Below are 19,973 nucleotides of genomic sequence, written 5' to 3'. Positions count from 1 at the left end.
CCCAAAATCCATTGGTAATCCTCAGATTTCCTGATGCCTTGCACACATTCAAAGCACCCAGTGCCAGAGGCAGCAAAACAACCCCAAAACATCATTAAACCTCCATATTTCACTGTAGGTACTGTGTTCTTTTCTTTGTAGGCCTCATTCCGTTTTCGGTAAACAGTAGAATGATGTGCTTTACCAAAAAGCTCTATCTTGGTCTCATCTGTCCACAAGATGTTTCCCCAGAAGGATTTTGGCTCACGCAAGGTAATTTTGGCAAAATGTAGTCTTGCTTTTTTATGTCTCTGTGTCAGCAGTGGGGTCCTCCTGGGTCTCCTGCCATAGCGTTTCATTTCATTTAAATGTCGACGGATAGTTCACGCTGACACTGATGTTCCCTGAGCCTGCAGGACAGCTTGAATATCTTTGGAACTTGTTTGGGGCTGCTTATCCACTATCCAGACTATCCTGCGTTGACATCTTTCATCAATTTTTCTCTTCCGTCCACGCCCAGGGAGATTAGCTACAGTACCATGGGTTGCAAACTTCTTGACAATGTTGCGCACTGTGGACAAAGGCAAATCTAGATCTCTGGAGATGGACTTGTAACCTTGAGATTGCTGATATTTTTCCACAATTTTGGTTCTCAAGTCCTCAGACAGTTCTCTTCTCTTTCTGTTATCCATGCTTAGTGTGGCACACACAGACACACAATGCAAAGATTAAGTGAACTTCTCTCCTTTTTATCTGCTTTCATGTGTGATTTTTATATTGCCCACACCTGTTACTTGCCCCAGGTGGGTATAAAGGAGCATCACATGCTTGAAACAATCTTATTTTTCCACAATTTTGAAAGGGTGCCAATAATTTTGTCCAGCCCATTTTTGGAGTGATGCTTTTTTTTTCTCCCTTTTTTGGTTTAGTCCCAATACACACAAAGGGAATAAACATGTGTATAGCAAAACATGTGTTACTGCAATCCTTTTCTGTGAGAAATACTTCCTTTTATTGAAAAATTTCAGGGGTGCCAACATTTACGGCCAGGACTGTATGCCAATTCTTGAGTTTAGTTATTTTTTTCATTAAAATCAATGGAACTTCTGCACTAAGTTCCTTTTGAAGCATATTTGGTGTGAATTCAATGTTTGTTCGTTTTAGTTATGGGGGCAGCATGTAAAAAATCTGCCTAGAACATTTGCATTGTTTTTATCAAAACATTTATGTCCAAAATCCTCCTCCTCAAGTTCTCATCATTCTTTATCTAATCTCTTCTATTATGATGTATTTCATTATCTTATACAATGCTGACATGCTCTGCACTGCTGTACATAAGTGATCACCATCCATACCAATTCCTATCCCCAATGAGGCTTAGGCTATGTTCACACGACAGAATTTCTGCGTTGCAAGGTGGAACTCCTGCAGCCTTTATAGTGGGATTTTCGCATTAACAAACTATAAAAACACGTGATGCTGCCCACAGCTGGAATCACATGCAAGTATAGGTTTGGAAGGGTAGATCATCATGTTATTGTCTAAAGATTTTTAACTTTGATGACCTTTCTGAAGAATTTAGACAAACCGGTAAAGCTTGACACACAATGCTGCAACAATAACACCCTACGGTAATACATCAATAAAGGCGGTATGTACACAGCATAGCCAGGATAGTAACTATAAGCACTGTACATGTCTAATAACATGGATACTAGAGTTGAGTGAACTTACAGTAAATTGGCTCGTAGCGAACCTCGCAGCTCGGCTGTTGATTACTTTAGTCTACATAAATTAGTTCAGCTTTCCAAGGGCTCCAGTTGCCTGGAAAAGGTGGATATAGACCTAGGAGAACTAAGACTGTCATCCCGGACTTTTCCAGGCAACCAGAGCCCTTGGAAAGCTGAACTAATTTACCCAGACTAAAGTAATCAACAGCCGAGCTGCGAGATTCGCTACGAGCCAATTTACTGTAATTCACTCCCTGATAAAGCTGCTCCAGGCGAAACGCATTGGAGTTGTGGTGTGGGACTGGGGTGAGTCCTGCCTCCCAATCACTGGTCTGTATCATTTTTGCCTTTGGCTGTCTGGGCATGCTGGGAGTTGTAGTTTTGCAACAGCTGGAGGCACCCTGGTTGGGAAACACCGCCCTATGTTGTGAACATGTCTTATTTGACATTTTCAAGTCAAAAACATTCAACGAGTATGCGCCAGTTTTGCATTGTTGCACAGTTTTCTAAAGGAAAGGACTAGCACTAAACTCATTTGGAGCCTGCTACATAGCATTTTCTTTATTTTTCCCTATTAACATGTGGAATGGGGTGTATTATTCTTCATTTTTATTGAGCTTTTAGTACAGTAAAAAAAAAATTACATTTATTGCAACTGTAATTTTTCAGGACTTCCATTAACCCATCGGTCATCAGTCCAGAAGTTCTGGTTTAAGCTGCATTTCCAGTTAGCCGGTTCATTCTCTGCACTATATAAAGTAGAAGTTGTTTGAGCAAGTGTTAGGGAAAATGTGTGTCCTGAGATAAACCTTATTGTTTGGTTGTGTAAACTTGTACCCTGTCCAGTCAAACTAGTCTTCATCAAAATATTAAGTAGAATAAAAAAACGTATCAGAATGTCAACCTGAACGCATATACACCCTGTTCCAAATTATTATGCAAATACCTAACTAATTGATGTAAAGAACAGTCGGCATAATTCTCATGTTATCAACTATTAAGAGTACAATAAAAATGTTATTGAACAAACCTCCTAATGATAACAGGATTGTTTTTAAACATAAAAAACTTACAATGCACTGTTCCAAATTATTGGTGCATTGTTCGGTAAATATTGACACTCATTATTCTGTAGGTCCATACGATTAAAATGATACCCTACTTATATAGGCTTAATTTTGTCTTCTGTTAAAAAATAACTTTTTGCACAAAAATTAATAAGTTTTTAAATTGTCCTCTTCTGATTGTCCACTTTCCGCACATGGGGATGTATGAAGGCTCATTTTATGCGCCGTGATCTGAAGTTTTAATCGGTACCATTTTTGTTTTCATCTGACTTTTTGATCGCTTTTAATACATTTTTTTTATGGTATAAAAAGTGACCAAAAATATCCCGTCGCTGTTCACCGTGGTGGTCCCGAACAGCACCACTGAGCTGCCGAGAAGGTTTCGGTTTCCCTTCAGACGCGGTGATCAACTTTGATCGCCGCGTCTGAAGGGTTAATACCGGGAATCACCGTGATCGGTGATGTCTGGTATTAGCCATGGGTCCTGGTCGTTGAAGGCTGCCGGGACCGACCCGATATGGTCGCGGGAGCTAACGTTAAGGACACCGCCTGTTTTAACCTTAAAGAGGTACTCCACTGGTAAACATTCTTTTAATCAACTGGTGGCAGAAAGTTAAACAGATTTGTAAATTACTTCTATTAAAAAATCTTAATCCTTCCAGTACTTATCAGCTGCTGTATGATCCACAGGAAGTTATTTTCTTTTAGAATTTCCTTTCTGCCTGTCCACAGTACTCTTTGCTGACACCTCTGTCCATGTCTAGAACTGCCCAGATTAGAAGCATATCCCCATAGAAAACCTACCCTGCTCTGGACAGTTCCTGACATGGACAGAGGTGTCAGCAGGGAGCTGTGGTCAGACTTATTTTTTTTATGGCGTTCACTGTTTGGTTAAAATTATCTTTTATCTATGGGTCTGTATGATTATGGCGAGGGCAAAAAAAAATAAAAAATAAAGGAAAAACAACAATTTTGTAATTTTTGGGGGCTTCCGATTCTACACAGTGCACTTTTCGGTAAAAATTACACCATGGGAGAGATTTATCAAAACTGTCCAGAGGGATAGATGCTGAGTTGCCCATAGCAACCAATCAGATCGCTTCTTTCATATTTGAAAACTCCTCTGAAAAATGAAAGAAGCAATCTGATTGGTTGCTATGGGCAACTCAACAACTTTTCCTCTGGTTTTGATAAATCTTCCCCCCATATCTGTATTCTGTAGGTCCATACTGTTGCAAGGATACCTTATTTATATAGGTTTTATTTTATTTTATTTTACTACTTACAAAAATGATAACTACATGCACCAAAATTAGTATGTTCAAAATTGTCATCTTCTGACCCATAAAACTTTATTTTTCCATATACAGGGATGTATGAGGGCTCATGTTTTGATGGGACTTTTTGATCGCTTTTTATAAAATTTTTAGGGTGTACAAAGTGCCCCAAAATATGCGATTTTCGACTTTGGTATTTAATAACGTGTACACCATTGACCGTGCGGTTTAATTAATGTTATATCGGACATTTATGCATGCGGTGGTACCCCATATGTTAGGGGGTGATCTAGACTTTTAACTAATTCACATTTATTAACTTTTTTTTTTTTTTTTTTACACACAATTTTATAGTCCCATAGGGGACCTATTACATGCAATCTTCTGATTGCATACACTGTTCAATGATATTCCATAGCATAGCATTGATCAGTGTTATCGATGCTCGATTGCTCCAGGCTGCTGAGACTGCCTGGAGCAACCTGGCAATGATTGGACGGTGAGGAGGCAAGTAAAGTTGATTGAGACACCGCAGTTTCACCGCAGTTTCACCGCTGAGGTGCCGTAATAGATTTTTTTCTATTTTACACACCGCGATCAACTTTGATTGCAGCAACTAAGGGGTTAAAGCTCTGGTGGAAACAAGCGCGAAAACAAATGTTTTCAAATCAACTGATGCAAGGAAGTTAAACAGATTTGTAAATCACTTCAATTTCCAAATCTTAAGCCTTCAAGTACTTATCAGCTGCTGTATACTACAGAGGAAATTGTGACGTTCTTTCCAGTCTGACTAGAAAGAACTTCACAAATTTCTGTAGTATACAGCATCTGATAAGTACTGGAAGGGTTAAGATTTTTAAATAGAAGGGATTTACAAATCTGTTTAACTTTCTCGCACCAGTTGATTTGAAAACATTTTTTTCCACCGGAGTACCCTTTTAATGCCGGGCATCGGTGATGTCCTGTATTAGTCACGGGTCCCGGCAGCCGTCGGGACCACCCCATTACGACGTGGGGTCAGGAAGTGACCCTGCATTATAGAAGGGGAGTGGGACGAGGGCGTACAGGTACGCCCTTCGTCCTTAAGGAGTCAACAGCTGTGCAAGAGATACATCCAGTTGCGCTAACATGGCATACATCCTGGGGCGGGAAGGGGTTAACAAAAGCTTCAGCCTTGTTCTTAAATTAATATAAAAAAAGAGAGAAAAAAAAATCCCTCGCTGTTCTCAAGGCTCGCGCCATAATCCAGATGCACCTGACACTGAGCTTACCTGCAAATCCAACAGGAATGGGCGTGAAAAGTCTGTTAGAGGGCCAGGAAATGAGAACAAGTGCAGAACCAGAACACAACACCTTTTGTTAGCAGGGAAAAAAGGAGCCCTGTATAGATTTTAAGCGTAAATGACAAGCAGCAGAAAAAAAAATCTGGAATACTGATACTTTTTCATTTTCCTTATTTGTCTTGGCGACCATGGGAGGTTGAGGCTTTGTTTGTTCTTCATAACTTAGCTACCCGTTTGCACGGTATAAACTTTGCCTTTGTAAAGAGGAAAGAAAAAAAAAATGGTTTGTGGCTTGTCCTGAAGATGGAAATGAATCTGCAGCCTGTAACTGTGTCTGGGCTCCCATTGTGACCCGCAGCACCCAGGCCTCGGCATTCTCAGTGTAATCCCACAATTCAATGCCATTCTTAGATAGGGCTCATACTGTAATGTAACCTATACAAAGGGGTGTTTCGTGTCAGAAAAGGGTGAAAATGATGCCACAGAAAGAAGCTGATCTGGATCACAATACATGACCAGAGTCCCCTTCACGCCTGAGAACAGGAGGGAGCGGAGAATTTTTTCATTTTCTTTAAAGAATTGATGCATTAAATCCCAACAATGGCAGCGAACGATCTCATTCCTGGTAATGATATGGTGCACACGTCACTGGATAAAGGTGAATGTAACATAAGAGGGGGCTGGTGATGAATATCCTATTTGCAAACACATTACTGCTTTTCTTACGACTAACAAAGTACAGTACTGGGGGGTGAGAACTGCACATTGTAGAAGTGTAACTTAAAGGGTTCTCCCGGGAGCAGAAGAGGTCCTGCCTACTCTTCCTTCTGTCCTCTGTCCGTATTGGAAGTATATCTCCTGAGATGAGGGGGTTAAAATAGGTGCAGGAGGTCACCGCAACATAGTGCAGCTATAGGCCATTGTGTGCGGACATTAACTCACTTGCACACGATGATCACCATCTCCCCCCCCCCCCCCCCCCCCCACCTCAGGTACCAAGGGTGAACACGAGCGCCAGGGAGAAGAACAGGTAAGGCCTCTTCTGCTCCCCAGGAAACGCCTTTAGGGTACGTTCACATGTGTGTATTTAGCTTCAGATTCTCCACAGCTGATTTTGCTACCCATTGACTTAAAGGGGTTCTCCGCCCCTAGACATCATATCCCCTATCCAAAGGTTAGGGGATTAGATGTCTGATTGCAGGGTCCTGCCACTGGGGACCCCCGCAATCTCCATGCTGCACCCGGCATTTGTTTAGAGCGTCGGATTCAGTGCCAGAGGCTCATGACTTTACGGCCGCACCCCGCTCGTGACGTCACAGATACACCCCCTCAATGCAAGTCTATGGGAGGGGGCGTGATGGCCATCACGCCCCCTCCCATAGACTTGCATTGAGGAGGCGTGGTGTGATGTCACAAGCCTCCGCCCCGTATAGCCAGTCATTCGGCATGGAGCAAAGTTCGCTCCGTGCACCGGATGTCTGGGGTGCCGCAGCAGATAGGGGATAAGATGTCAAGGGGCGGAATACCCCTTTAAATCGAAAGCAAAATTTGCAGCAAATTATGCACTTGTGAACCCTAAGGGTCTATTCACACGTACAGTATCCTGCACATATTTGATGCTCAGGATTTGAAGCTGAAGATTTTCAGATGTTCAGTCATCTAGTTCACATTAAACTCTGCATCTTCAAATCCTGCACAACAACTATGGATACTGTGTGTGACCCTCAAACAACAATTCCGGATAAGCTTTCCTGTGTGTACGTGAGGAGCAGTAATATTTTTGGCCACTATATAACTTGTATTTGATTCTTCTCTAGGATCGCTCTCTAATTTCCAGTTGTCCATGAAGCAGTGTGTGCAATATCAGATGCAGCCCAAGAGAGGCGTTGTTGCCGGGGGGAAAAAAAAGTAGTAAACATTTATTTTGTCCCGGATGACCTCTTTAGCCTTCAGCTGTCTGGGCATGCTGGGAGTTATAGTTTTGTTTGGAAAACACTGCCCTAGGCTGAGCGGGCAAGTGTATGTGGGGATCAGGAGAGACAGCTCTCGGCCAAACCAGCTTCTTCAGCTGACAGCTATCTGAAAAGTTATAGCCAAGCTTTAGACCTTAAAGTGGAAAACTTTTTTTAAAATTTTTTATTTTTATCAACTGGTGCCAGAAAGTTAAACAGATTTGTAAATGACTTCTATTAAAAAATCTTAATCCTTCCAATACTTATTAGCTGCTGAATACTACAGAGGAAATTATTTTCTTTTTGGAACACAGAGCTGTCTGCTGACATCACGAGCACAGTGCTCTCTGCTGACATCTCTCTGTCCAGAGTAGGAGAAAATCCCCATAGCAAACATATGCTGCTCTGGACAGTTCTTAAAATGAACAGAGGTGTCAGCAGAGAGCACTGTGCTCGTGATTCAGCAGAGAGCTCTGTGTTACAAAAAGAAAATAATTTCTTGTGTAGTATTCAGCAGTTGATAAGTACTGGAAGGATTAAGATTTTTTTTAATAGAAGTAATTTACAAATCTGTTTAACTTTCTGGCACCAGTTTATAAAAAAAAAAAAAAAAAAAATGTTTTCCACCGGAGTACCCCTTTAAAGGGGTACTCCACCCCTAGACATCTTGGACACTCCACCCCTAGACATCTTGGACACTCCACCCCTAGACATCTTGGACACTCCACCCCTAGACATCTTGGACACTCCACCCCTAGACATCTTGGACACTCCACCCCTAGACATCTTGGACACTCCACCCCTAGACATCTTGGACACTCCACCCCTAGACATCTTGGACACTCCACCCCTAGACATCTTGGACACTCCACCCCTAGACATCTTGGACACTCCACCCCTAGACATCTTGGACACTCCACCCCTAGACATCTTGGACACTCCAGCCCTAGACATCTTGGACACTCCAGCCCTAGACATCTTGGACACTCCAGCCCTAGACATCTTGGACACTCCAGCCCTAGACATCTTGGACACTCCAGCCCTAGACATCTTGGACACTCCAGCCCTAGACATCTTGGACACTCCAGCCCTAGACATCTTGGACACTCCAGCCCTAGACATCTTGGACACTCCAGCCCTAGACATCTTGGACACTCCAGCCCTAGACATCTTGGACACTCCAGCCCTAGACATCTTGGACACTCCAGCCCTAGACATCTTGGACACTCCAGCCCTAGACATCTTGGACACTCCAGCCCTAGACATCTTGGACACTCCAGCCCTAGACATCTTGGACACTCCAGCCCTAGACATCTTGGACACTCCAGCCCTAGACATCTTGGACACTCCAGCCCTAGACATCTTGGACACTCCAGCCCTAGACATCTTGGACACTCCAGCCCTAGACATCTTGGACACTCCAGCCCTAGACATCTTGGACACTCCAGCCCTAGACATCTTGGGCACTCCAGCCCTAGACATCTTGGGCACTCCAGCCCTAGACATCTTGGGCACTCCACCCCTAGACATCTTGGGCACTCCACCCCTAGACATCTTGGGCACTCCACCCCTAGACATCTTGGGCACTCCACCCCTAGACATCTTGGGCACTCCACCCCTAGACATCTTGGGCACTCCACCCCTAGACATCTTGGGCACTCCACCCCTAGACATCTTGGGCACTCCACCCCTAGACATCTTGGGCACTCCACCCCTAGACATCTTGGGCACTCCACCCCTAGACATCTTGGGCACTCCACCCCTAGACATCTTGGGCACTCCACCCCTAGACATCTTGGGCACTCCACCCCTAGACATCTTGGGCACTCCACCCCTAGACATCTTGGGCACTCCACCCCTAGACATCTTGGGCACTCCACCCCTAGACATCTTGGGCACTCCACCCCTAGACATCTTGGGCACTCCACCCCTAGACATCTTGGGCACTCCACCCCTAGACATCTTGGGCACTCCACCCCTAGACATCTTGGGCACTCCACCCCTAGACATCTTGGGCACTCCACCCCTAGACATCTTGGGCACTCCACCCCTAGACATCTTGGACACTCCACCCCTAGACATCTTGGACACTCCACCCCTAGACATCTTGGACACTCCACCCCTAGACATCTTGGGTACTCCACCCCTAGACAAGATGTCTGATTGCGGGAGGTCCGGCCGCTGGGACCACCTCACAATCTCTGGCCCCGCCCCCCCGGCGTTCTGAACATGCTAGGCTTCAGACGGCCATGGTGGTCACGCCCCCCCCTCCATGAATGTCTATTGAGGATATATGGAGTGGCATGACAGCTGAGATTGCTCATAAACCGGCACGGAGCAGAGTTTGCTCTGTGCAAGCGGATTACTGCGGTGCCGGGCCAGAGATCGCGTGGGGGAGGGACCCCGCAATCAGACATCTGAAGATGTCTAGGGGAGGAGTAGCCCTTTTAACTGAGGCTAGCATCTGCCACATTGTCAGTAGTAAATTTAAAGGGATGTTCCTATCTCCTAAAATGATTGTCGAGTCTGCCAGAGTAAGTGGCTCTCTTTTCTAGCTCGTGGAGAGGGGTACTACCTCTATATGGACTTAATGTGCCCTTTTTCCCGGTTTTTAGCGGGTACTAGCCTGTTATTTTAAGATTTTAGATTATACAAATGATAACATGTAACTTTCTGCTTGGCTTAGGTGTAACCGCTCTCTGTCCTATGCGGACAGATCACACTGAGACTTGTAGTCCCACACCCGCATCCTAATAAATCTCATCCCCTGGGTACCAATGCCAATAGACTGCCCTTATTTGTTTTCTGGAGTGCTATCTGCCAGTTATAACAATTACTAGGTATTCATGCTATGAACGACTTACCTGCTTCTGCATTTTTTCAGGATGTTCAACCAGTAATTCTTCTTCTGGCTGCAGGACTGTTTCTTGTTTTTTTGCGCAATTCCCTCCAGGCTGTGACCATGAAAACAGATCTTGCCTGTGTTCTGCTCTTCCCAGTTAAACAAGAAACTTGACGGGCCCCGATTCCCAGCATCAGGTGCAGCGCCAGCCAGCCTGCCAAACCGATTCTGCAGGTTATTTGCCATCCCTGTGTGGACACAAACAAAAGGTGCCATTCATGAGAGGGCAGGTGAAATTATTACAGATACCCACGTTCTTTTACCTAGATGAGCATTAATACTATGATGTTTTAATAGAAGGTCAAGATGTGTGAAAAATTATCGGCAAAATAAAAACAAAACATTGGAACCATACTCTAACGCAGCGTTTCCCAACCAGGCTGCCTCCAGCTGTTGCAAAACTACAACTCCCAGCATGCCCGGACAGCCAACGGCTGTCCGGGCACGCTGGGATTTGTAGTTTTGCAACAGCTGGAGGCACCCTGGTTGGGAAACACTGCTCTAAGGAGACACAAAGATGTCAACTGCAATACCTGCACTGTCCATAAAAAAAGCTTGGCGCTGTCTAGTAGGATGTCTCCAATTTGCAGTCGTTTCAAAAGGTACAAGTTTAAAGGGGTACTTCGGTGGGAAACTTTTATTTATTTATTTATTTTTTTTTTTAAATCAACTGTTGCCAGAAAGTTAAACAGATTTGTAAATTACTTATATTTAAAAAATCTTAATCCTTCCTGTACTTATTAGCTGCTGAATACTACAGAGGAAATTCTTTTCTTTTTGGAACACAGAGCTCTCTGCTGACATCATGACCACAGTGCTCTCTGCTGACATCTTTGTCCATTTTAGGAACTGTCCAGAGCAGCATATGTTTGCTATGGGGATTTTCTCCTACTCTGGACAGTTCTTAAAACGAACAGAGATGTCAGCAGAGAGCACTGTGGTTGTGATGTCAGCAGAGAGTTCTGTGTTCCAAAAAGAAAAGAATTTCCTCTGTAGTATTCAGCAGCTAATAAGTACTGGAAGGATTAAGATTTTTATTTTTTTACTAGAAGTAATTTACAAATCTGTTTAACTTTCTGGAGCCAGTTGAAAAAAAAATTGTTTTCCACTGGACTACCCCTTTAAGCATGCCCTGGTAGCTGCAGACAGAGCTTGCTGGGACTTGTAGTTTTGCAGGCAAGCTACAGAATGGAGACCACTGATCTAGAATATACAGAATGCCAAGTAAGGCTCTGTTGTTCACATCTCATTTAGGCTCATTTAGAAAGTGCCAGCTTAGCACCACTTTTATATAACCTACAAAGGATCTTATACCCCCAAAAAAATTCTATAATAGAATATTACACGAAAATATGAATAAACAATGATAGCAAAAATATATGATCTTTATTAAACAATCCCCCCCCCATAAAAAACACATACCACTCAGACATAATTAAAACAACACAGCGGGGGAACACTGAGTACAATGAATGTAAACTGAAGCAGCAATAAATACGGTCTAGTGCCACAACCTTGATATATGTTGTACCTTTAGTGCATATAAACAATTAATCAATAGAAATACCAAAAGGTACCGACACTATATATGTATATAGCACCTTATATTCATATAATTAATCAGTAAGTATGAATACAGATGATGTATACTAGTGTCCTGGTAACAGTATATGGGGTACACATAGACATGAGCACTAGGACCACATGGTGCAAAATTGCAGGTCAGGTAAATGCACTATGGCAAGGTATAGAATAACCAAACTTACCACAGTGTTCCCCCACCTCACACTCCAACGCGTTTCGCTCCACTTCTTTTTTGCCCACATAGCTAAGGCTGCATTCACATCTCATTTTTGCAATATGGTTCCTGTATCCGGTTTCAGTGTAAAAACCGTCTAGAACCCTATTGCAAACCGTATGTATAGACATGTCATTGAAAACTGTATGCCAACTGGTTGTGTACATTTTGCACCACTAACGGTTTTATCCGTTTTTTTCCCCGTACACACAACCGTAGTCTACTATGGTTTTATTTCCGGGAGAAAAACCTGATACAACCCGCATACGTTTTTTATTTTTTATTTTAAATGGTGGTCAGTGGGAACCGTAGAGAACCATATGTGCTTACGGTTCCATCCAGCTTGCACAATACAGTTTTGCAGTTTGCACACGCGCAGTGCACGCCTAGAGTTCTTCCCACAAATAGAACAAGAAGAACTTTAATTAAGGACAAACATAAAACCATATCATTTTTTTTTCTTCAAAAAACGTATTAAACCGTATGCAACCGGACATCAGTTTTCAAACCGTATATGGTTTAAAACCGTACAGAGGTATATACGGTTGTACACGGTTGTATACGGGCGGTACGGTTTTGAGACATAAGTTTTGTTTTGTTTTTTTTTACCAAAAAACTGATACGGGAACCGTATTGCAAAAATGAGATGTGAATGCAGCCTTAGTCTGGTACTACACCACAGTACCAGATACGGTCCCATAAATGTTGATGGCACTGAGCCATAGGACCGGTTCTAAATAATGCATGCCAGGCACAGATTTGTAAGATTCTGTTGTCACTGTCATTATGGGGTACCCACTCACCCAAATGCCCTAGAACAAAAGAATAAAGCAACGTATACCCTATAATAGTAAATGTTTATGCAGCCTGGAGCAAGTAGTGTACATGGTAATCACAATAACCCTTATTAAATCTGTATTGACTATAAACAATCCAGACGTACGCTTTCTTTTCAGAAACCTTGCTCTGGCCTCCCGGGAGTAAGCCATAATTCTGTCACTCTCCCAAGAAAATCTAAAGAGAAGGAAAACAGAAATAAACTGGAGTGATGTGTGCAAAAAGGGGCAACAAATCTTATCACAGTCAGTGCTATTGAAATAAATGCTACACGAGGGACCTAGTAGGTGGAGATCTATATTCTGCAATGCAATGGGGTAAAAGTTTGTTCTCCTCTAGAAGGAAGAAATCATTTAGGAGAGACTGGATTGGCTAATATGAAACGGTTTCTCACCTTCTGGGGAAGAGATCATTTGTATAATTGTACAATAAAAAAAAAAAAAGAAAACAATTGCATTGGGAAATGGCACTAATTCCTCCTTTAAATCTAGATGTCTGATTCACCTTATGGTACCACTTAAAGGGGAAATGTTTTACTCCGGTGGAAACCTTTTTTTTATTTATTTTTTAAATCAACTGGTGCCAGAAAGTTAAACAGATTTGTAAATTACTTCTATTAAAAAATCTTAATCCTTCCAGTACTTATTAGCTGCTGAATACTACAGAGGAAATTCTTTTCTTTTTGGAACACAGAGCTGTCTGCTGACATCACGAGCACAGTGCTCTCTGCTGACATCTCTGTCCATTTTAAGAACTGTCCAGAGTAGGAGAAAATCCCCATAGCAAACATATGCTGTTTTGGACAGTTCCTAAAATGGACAGAGATGTCAGCAGAGAGCACTGTGCTCGAGATGTCAGCAGAGAGCTCTGTGTTCCTAAAAGAAAAAAAAATTCCTCTGTAGTATTCAGCAGCTAATAAGTACTGGAAGGATTAAGATCTTTTAATAGAAGTCATTTACAAATATGTTTAACTTTTTGGCACCAGTTGATTAAAAAAAAAAAAGGTATTCCAGCCTTAGACATCTTATCCCCAATCCAAAGGATAGGGGGATAAGATGTCTGATCGCAGGGGTCCCACCGCAGCACCCGGCATTCTGTGCCAGGCATTGCTCCAGAGACGGAGACGTGACATTACGCCACACCCCCTCCATTCATGTCTATGGGAGGGGTTGTGACTGCCGTCACGCCCCCTCCCATAGACATGAATGGAGAGTAATGTCACAAGGGGGCGTGATGTCACGTTTCCGTCTCTGGAGCAGCGCCCAGCACAGATTGCCGGGTGCTGCACAGAGATCGTGGGAGGTCCCAGCGGCAGGACCCCCGAGATCAGACATCTTATCCCCTCTCCTTTGGATAGGGGATAAGATGTCTAAGGTCGGAATACCCCTTTAATTGTCTTTGAACATATACTAAACTTACCCAATATTACTGTATTTGTTTTAGATATTGTGCATTTTTTATTTTTATCAATTACTTACCTTACCTGGGACTCATTAACTCCTCAATGTACTATACATTATCTTATGTGTGATTTTGTTTAATTTGGATTATGTTTATTTGTATTAACTTGTACAATAAAAATCTTGTTAAAAAATTATGGGGAAAAAACTGTCCTGTACAACTTTCAAGCAGATCCAGCCCATGTCCTCTTTATCATCGCCCCACTCGCATCCACAATATAGTTTGACTGACAGCCACTATATAAAAAGGACATAGGCTGGACTTGCCTGGGCTCTTAATGTGATGGGGAACACCCAATGGGCACTTTAAAGATCAGCAAAGATCTCTGCCTAAAAAGGTAGAGGACTTATACTTGAGAGACTGGTTTGGCTAATATGAAAGTTTTCTTCCTTCTGTAGGAGAGATTATTTTTTTTATAGTCCTAAAATAAAATGTCCTGAACAACTTTACAACATCTTCAGGCAAGTTATACTTTTTTTTTAATGGTACCCATCAATTTACTACAAAAAAAATTTGTTGGAAAAAAAATAAATATATATATATATATATATATATATATATATATATACACAAAAACAAACCAACATACACACAATGTCTTATTGCAGTCTACAGTTTTATCAGCACTCTGCTAGTACAGCCTTCCTATAGCAGACTGTACTAGGAAATCTAACATGGCAGCCACAGAGGCCTTTAGAGGGCCGCTGGCTGCCATGACAGCCATCGGTGCCCATTGAATGTGTTGTGAGGATGCTTATCAAAGCCCAGACAAGAGCTGCACCTGTCAGTTAACTCCCTAGTTGCCACGATTGCCATTAGACACAGCATTTGGGGGGGGGGCGGAGTGGCCAGTGTCGGAGTAGTCTCTTATGTCCCTCAATGATGCTGGGTGTCAGCTGAAGACATCAGCAAACACCAATAATGTACAGAGTGGGCTCAGCTCCAAGTCTGTCTCATACTCTCTACATTTTAATTGTTGGGATAGGGTTAAAAAGAGAAGAGAAACTTGCAAAAATATTTAAAAAATATTTAAAATATATATATATTTTTTTGCAATCCATATTATGCTCAGTGGCTACAATCTGTTTACAGCACAGCAGATTATGCTTCTGCTATATTAAAAACAAGGATACAAATAAAAGAAATTATGTTATTTAGTGGTCACTAAAATCTTACATACCTGGCCTTTTCTTCCTCTAGTTTCCGATGTTCTTCATTCATGCACAGCCTCATGGTCATGTGCCACTTTTGGAAATCAAATATTGTGCTACCTAAAATAATAAAGCAGTGGGAATAAATACAGACTACCTGTGCATTCTCTACACGGGACAGAGATAAGGTAAATATTGTCCATGTTATCCAGACACAACAGCTTGTAATACAATACAGCTACATACCACTCGTCTATTTCCATCTATAAGCCTGATATAATGTGATCTTCCCTAAATCACTACAAGCTAAACTCAGCCTAGATCAGTGTCCTGCAACCCACCTTTCTTCAGGTGATGTGTAGTCTCAGCAATGCTATGAAAGCTGTAGACTACAACTGAATGCTGGAAATTGTAGTTTTAGGGAGCGTTCACACGCTATTTGTTTTTGCGGGTTTTCCGCTGTGTATTTGAAAGGGGGCGGGCTCTTCTCGGCTGTCCGTAGCAGATTTTCTGCGGCGTAATTTATGCTGTGGAAAATCTGCCGCAGCCCCTCCTGACTTCAATGGGGCTTGCAGCGGATTTTCCACAGCGTAAATTCCTCGACAGAAAATCTGCTGCGGACAGCCGAGAAGAGCCCGTTCACTTTCTAATATGCAGCAGAAAACCCGCCAAAAAAAAATAGCGTGTGAACGCTCCCTTAAAGGGGTATTCCAGCCAAATACCTCCCCCCCCCCCCCCCCCGGACATCTTATCCCCCTTTGGATAGGTGATAAGACGTATTTGTCCGGAATACCCCTTTAAGGCTATGTTCACACGGAAAAATTTCTGAGCGGAATCCTGCAGGAATATTCTGCTGGCACTGTGCACATGGCAGAGTTTCTGCTGCTGAAATACCGATTCCGGTGTCCGCAGAAAGGAAATGTCTACCCTTTCTGCAAATGCATTGCCGTCTATGAGAAGGTGCATTTCCAAGCCGTCCTAGCATCCACCGAAACATATGAGGAATGCCCAGTGCAGGAACACTTATCCACTATCCACATGGGGGTCCACATTCTCATTTCCTGGGGACTGCCAGGGTGCCGTGCAGGTGATTGAGGCCCCCCCCCCCCCCCAACAATCAAACACTTATCCCCTATTCTCTCCTAAGGGGATAAGTGTTCCCGCACAGGAGTACTCCTTCAATCACAGACAAGTAGAGATGTCCACATGAACTGAACATTCGGCTGACCAAAGTCGGGTAATATAGCTGTAACATGCTGTATGTATTATAAGGCAATGTTCACACTGCGGAAATTCTACTATTCCAATCAAAATTATGCGGCTGAATTTTTGCAGAATTTCAGACTAATTTCTGTGCGATCAAAACACAACTCTGCCGAAATTCAAAGCCCTATTGAGTTCAATGGGATTCTGCTGTGAAATTACACATAATTAGAGGTATGTTCAATGTTTTTGGGGAATGTGAAAGGGACAGCAGAATCCAAAATGAACACGATGTACAGTAAATTTTGCGGAATATCTGAGCGGAATTTTCCAACAGAATACTGTTCGGAAACGTTGCCGTGTGAACATAGCCTAAGAGTGGGCGTCTGATTTTGCTGATCAGTTATGGGAAACTTTAAGGGTGCGTTCACACGCTATTTGTTCTTGCGGGTTTTCCGCTGCGTATTTGAAAGTGTATTTGAGAGTTTTGCCTCTTAGCCCTTGATAAAGCCACAGCTTGTGGCGAAACGTCGGGAGGGCGGGCAATGTGTTAGATTTTAAATTTTCTCACACCTTTGATTGTGGACTGCAGCCACAATCTATCTCTTCAATTTAATCAGATAGCATGCAGTGTCATGCCAATTAATGGAATATGGATCAATATGTGTGAGGTTATTTTAATCTTGGCTCAATAAACGTTAAGTTTTATATTGGGTGGGAAATATAGGGTCTTAGTGATCGCTTAGCAATCAAATGTAAATAATATTGGATTAACCCTCCACTCATAGGTCCCCCTTTTGTTGCATTCATTTTAAAGGGGGCGGGCTCTTCTCGGTTGTCCGTAGCAGAATTTACGCTGCGGAAAATCCGCCGCAGTCCCTACTGACTTCAATGGGGCTTGTTCTGGATTTTCCGCAGCGTAAATTCCTCTGTGGAAAATCTGCTGCGGACAGCCGAGAAGAGCGCGCCCACTTTCAAATACGCAGCGGAAAACCCGCAAAAACAAATAGCGTGTGAACGCACCCTAAAGGTAGATTGATCCAGACCAGTGTTTATCAACCAAGGCATTTCCAGCTGTTGCAAAACTACAACTCCCAGCATGCCTGGACAGCCGAAGGCTGTCCAGGCATGCTGGAAGTTGTAGTTTTGCCACAGCTGGAGGCACCTTGGCTGGAAAACACTGATCTGGATAATCCCAGTAAACAAGCCCTATTAGGGTATATGTGATCACAGAGTGTGGTGTCCTGATTGGGTCCATTAGCCATTGTGCTGCAAACAACTTATTGCCGTAGTAATCAGAGCCAGTGTATACCTGACTGATACTAACCAATATATATATGTATATATATGATATTGCTGGCTGCCCAAATGTTTATTTATTTAGATTTTAGCTGTGGTCAGCACCATCTAGACACCTGTAGTCAATGGCGCGATCTTCTACTGGAACCCATGATCAACGTGGGCAGAGTATAGATCCATGGTGCTTCCTTTTTGCCCGAACATCACAAACAGGTCTCAGATCCTTACCGTTTCCCTCTTGATTTTTTCTTTCTGCATTCTTGGCCAGCTGCCTGTAAATTATGAAAATTAAATGAGAGAACTCCCTAGATTTAATAAAAAAAATAAAAAAACACACACACACACACACACACACGACAAATAAACCAACAAACCCCCAGGTGATCACAATGCAGATTTCAGCGCAAATCCAAAGTAAGGCTGGGTTCCCATTACGATTTCCCCCATACGGCAGGGGGGAGCTAAAACCTCACGCTCCCGTATGCCTTTCTATGCGCTCCTGTATGTAATTTATTTCAATGAGCCAACCGCAGTGAAATGTTCGGTCCAGTCGGCTCATTTTTGCGCCGTATGCGCTTTTACAACCGGACCTAATACTGTGGTCGACCGTTTCACTGCGGTTGGCTCATTGAAATTAAAGGGGTATTCCATGAAAAACTTTTTATATATATATATATATATATATATATATATATATATATATATATATATATATATATATCTCAACTGGCTCCAGAAAGTTAAACAGATTTGTAAATTACTTCTATTAAAAAAATCTTAATCCTTTCAATAATTATCAACTGCTGAAGTTGAGTTGTTGTTTTCTGTCTGGCAACAGAGTGCAGTTCCCGAGACAAGCAGAGATGTCAGCAGAGAGCAGAGTAGAAAAGGTTTGCTATGGGGATTTGCTTCTAAACTGGACAGTTCCCGAGACAGGTGTCATCAGAGAGCACTTAGACAGAAAAGAACAGCTCAACTTCAGCAGCTCATAAGTACTGAAAGGATTAAGAATTTTTAATAGAAGTAATTTACAAATCTGTTTAACTTTCTGGAGCCAGTTGATATATATATATATATATATATATATATAAAAGTTTTTCCTGGATAACCCCTTTAATTACATACGGGAGCGCATAGAAAGGTATACGGGAGCGCAAGTTTTTAGCTCTCCCCCGCCGTATGCGCTCCCGTATGGGGGAAAACGTAATGGGAACCCAGCCTAATTCTGTAGCAAAATCTGCATGTCAGGCTAGATCTACACTGCATTGGTGCTTCTGTCGGACGTGTCCATTGGCATCCTGCTAAAAATGGGATCCCAACATATACTGTAATGGAGAGCAAACCAACAGAGAAAAATCAGAGTCACTGGATTCACTATAAAAACATGAGTTTATTGGTATGTATTAAAATAACACTGATAAAGGGGGAAGCAGCATCAAAAACACAGCGACATCACCGACACACCTGCTTAAAGGGGTACTCCCGTGGAAAACTTTTTTTTTTTAAATCAACTGGTGCCAGAAATTTAAACAGATTTGTAAATGACTTCTATTATAAAAGCTTTACCCTTCCAGTACTTTTTAGCAGCTGTATGCTACAGAGGAAATTCATTTATTTTTGAAAAAAATTTTTGTCTTGTCCGCAGTGCTCTCTGCTGACACCTGATGCCCGTATCAGGAACTGTCCAGAGCAGGAGACAATCCTCATAGCAAACCTATGCTGCTCTGGACAGTTCCTGACACGGACAGAGGTGTCAGCAGAGAGCACTGTGGACAAGACAAAAATGAAATGGAAAAAGAAAATAATTTCCTCTGTAGCATACAGCTGCTAAAAAGTACTGGAATTGTAAAGATTTTTAAATAGAAGTAATTTACAAATCTGTTTAACTTTCTGGTACCAGTTGATTAAAAATAAAAAAAATAATAAAAATAATACGTTTTCCACCGGAGTACCCCTTTAAATAGTAGTGCATGGGTAACAACTATACAACCATATAATTTAGTACATAAGGGGCACAAAAGGTAACATAAGCTT

General features: G+C 42.4%; 1 protein-coding gene across 3 annotated transcripts in view; it reads right to left on the bottom strand.

Moving 5' to 3' along the window:
• TAF1B (TATA-box binding protein associated factor, RNA polymerase I subunit B) overlaps positions 1-19,973 on the bottom strand; it is a 105,041-nt gene that overhangs the window by 13,295 nt on the left and 71,773 nt on the right. For all 3 annotated transcript variants that reach the window (XM_056564164.1, XM_056564167.1, XM_056564166.1), the window contains 4 exons: positions 18,168-18,211; positions 15,467-15,557; positions 12,932-13,002; positions 10,153-10,378 (listed from right to left, as the gene is read on the bottom strand). In XM_056564164.1, coding sequence (XP_056420139.1) covers positions 10,153-10,378; positions 12,932-13,002; positions 15,467-15,557; positions 18,168-18,211 — 432 coding nt within the window. The remainder of the gene's footprint in view (positions 1-10,152; positions 10,379-12,931; positions 13,003-15,466; positions 15,558-18,167; positions 18,212-19,973) is intronic.

Source organism: Hyla sarda, chromosome 3 (assembly GCF_029499605.1).
Source record: "Hyla sarda isolate aHylSar1 chromosome 3, aHylSar1.hap1, whole genome shotgun sequence".
NCBI lineage: Eukaryota > Metazoa > Chordata > Amphibia > Anura > Hylidae > Hyla > Hyla sarda.
This window is presented reverse-complemented; position numbering and strand designations above follow the sequence as displayed.